This window comes from Gavialis gangeticus, unplaced genomic scaffold (genome assembly GCF_001723915.1).
Source record: "Gavialis gangeticus isolate Ggan-Ray unplaced genomic scaffold, GavGan_comp1, whole genome shotgun sequence".
Taxonomy (NCBI): Eukaryota; Metazoa; Chordata; order Crocodylia; family Gavialidae; genus Gavialis; species Gavialis gangeticus.
Window position 1 is genome coordinate 5,291,220 of NW_017728973.1, and position 2,220 is coordinate 5,293,439.

At 52.3% G+C, this 2,220-nt stretch overlaps 1 protein-coding gene across 5 annotated transcripts in view; it reads right to left on the reverse strand.

Moving 5' to 3' along the window:
• Positions 1-2,220, reverse strand: part of GRB7 (growth factor receptor bound protein 7) — a 64,129-nt gene that overhangs the window by 9,968 nt on the left and 51,941 nt on the right. For 4 of the 5 annotated variants that reach the window (XM_019507167.1, XM_019507158.1, XM_019507184.1 and 1 more), the window contains one exon: positions 685-801. The exons of the other annotated variant lie outside the window; for it this stretch is intronic. In XM_019507167.1, the coding sequence (XP_019362712.1) occupies positions 685-801 (117 nt within the window). The remainder of the gene's footprint in view (positions 1-684; positions 802-2,220) is intronic. 5 annotated transcript variants of the gene reach the window in all.

A 2,220-nucleotide genomic window follows, 5' to 3' on the forward strand; every position in this document is an offset into this window, starting at 1 on the left:
CCTGGGCTCCCCACATGAAAGCAGGGGAGCAGACCCCACATTGAGTGCTCACATGGAACAGCTAGGGGAGGGATCCCACTGCTGCACTCCTTCTCGATTTGCCCCGGTGAGCTGCTCTTCCTCCTTGACTACATACACGTACAAGGACGGGAGCTAAAGAATCCCAATCTTACTAGTTCTCCCTATGGGAAAGGCTTGATTGTGATAAACTTCCCCCACTTCACACCAGGAAAATCAAAATGACGGCATTTCATTTTCAAATCCTCATTTTGTCCTCCAGTGCTTTCTATGGAGGGAGCCCGGGCTGCTCTCCAACCCAGCCAGTGAGTTCCAGCTTGGATGTTGGTGAATGATGAACACCTAGAACCGTGCATCTGCAGCTGTTGAGGCCATCTCCAGGTTTAGCCCTGACTGAGGATGAACGTGAATGTGTGGCTGTTCACCATGGTTGCCTCACAGCTCCAGGGTTCTGTTTAACTCAAGCAGTTTAAAAAGACCTGGCAGGCAGCAAGGCTAAGCAGCTGCCTGGAAAGGGTTAAGTGATCTAGCTTATCACATGGCTGGGAGCAGCAAGCAAACCAGGCTTGTGGCAGGAGGTTGGATGGGGCATACAGGTCTAGCTCCAGCCAGAGCTCACTTCCCTGAGCTCCTGACTTCCAGCTCTGCACAGAAGCACAGACTCACCCTCCATGCCTGGGCCTCCTCCAGGGCTGCAGTCAGGGCCTCGTTGGGGTTTTCAATCACCCGGCCTGTACACCCTGAGAAGTCCATGGCCACAAGGGTGTTATCGGACACGCTCCTCTATGGGACAGAAACAACAGCTGCATGGAGAAGCCCAGGTGATTGGGTGCCAAGGGGGAGCAGTATGCAGGAGGAAGGGGGCTTAGGGCCAAAGGTGTGGGTCTGCAGCTCTGTAGGTCACTGTTTTGCAAGCAGCTTAGAGAGGTGGCTGTTTAAGCCAGTACTAAGTCATACTCTGTAGGGAAGTGCTGCATCAGGCTGGCACCCAGTGTTGAGCTGGATCTGATCAGGGCAGCCTCGAGCTCCCTCAGGAAGTCCCACCATAGCCCCAGGTCCCTGGCTGTGCTAAAGGGCATGTCTCCTGACCAGCTAGCTGTGTTGGCTTCTTCTTTCTGCTCCGCAAAACTGCCTTCTGGTTTCTCAGTCCCAGCCAGATGCTACCCTGGGTTGATGCTGTCCGGTGAATCCAGGGGACAGATTTCCAAAGAGCTCAGGACCCGCTATCCTGAGCCCCAGCTGGAAGAGCAGCCCTCCTAAAAGCAGGGAATGGACTGGGTCCTTTAAGCTGACACCATTTTAGCCCAGCTTGAGATGGGGCCTATCCTGCTCCTTCCGCCTTCACTGCTTTGAGATTCACTGGTCTCAGGCTGGGCCAGAAGGGCCACCCCCAACATGGTGATGCTATTAGGTGGCCCGTACAGAGAGAACTTGATGTGCATTCCTCTGTACCCCCTTTAAGGGTCTATCTGGTGCTGAAGAGGCTGTGAGGTATTCTGGGTCTGGAAGCAACTTGCCTTGGGCAGAACCAGAGAGCTTCCTGTCCTGTGCTCTGGCTCTGTATAATTATGGAAGGGCAGGGGTGGAGGTCTGTGGCCATCCTTGCTTTGGTTCTGCTTGTACAAGCATGGAAGACATCCTGCTGGGGAGTGGGTACTAGGGGCTCCCACTGGTTGGAAATGTGTTGGGTTAGCTTGGATGAAGTTCTGGTCAAAGACTTTCCATTGACAGTGGGGTTGGGAAACGGGTGTTTCCAATAAATGAATTTTTTTCATGAAAAGTGTCTCCTTATACCTGGGAATTTGTGAAAACCTGACTGCTCCATGGCAAAGTATTTCTATTTAGAAATACTGCCCTGTGCGAGTTGTAGTACACTTGTCCATTCTCCCTAGGGACTGGGCTCCCAAGGGCACACCAAGGCCAGATGTGGAAGGAAGAAGGAAAACCTTTTGTGTTTTGCTTGGCTCTGCCTGGGAGGCTTTCATAGTGCCTCTAGGCACTCACATGTTGTGCCCAATGTTAACACTGGTGTTGATAGTGCTACAGCAGTGGTTCTCAACTTTTTTTAGACTTGAGGCATCCCTGGATAGACTCCTGATACCCTGGGAAAATGCCAGCTCTTAGTTTTCACTCATTTTACCACAGAAAAATCATAGACCCGGGGGGGGGGGGTCTATTGCAAAGAACTCGAAAGGACCACAA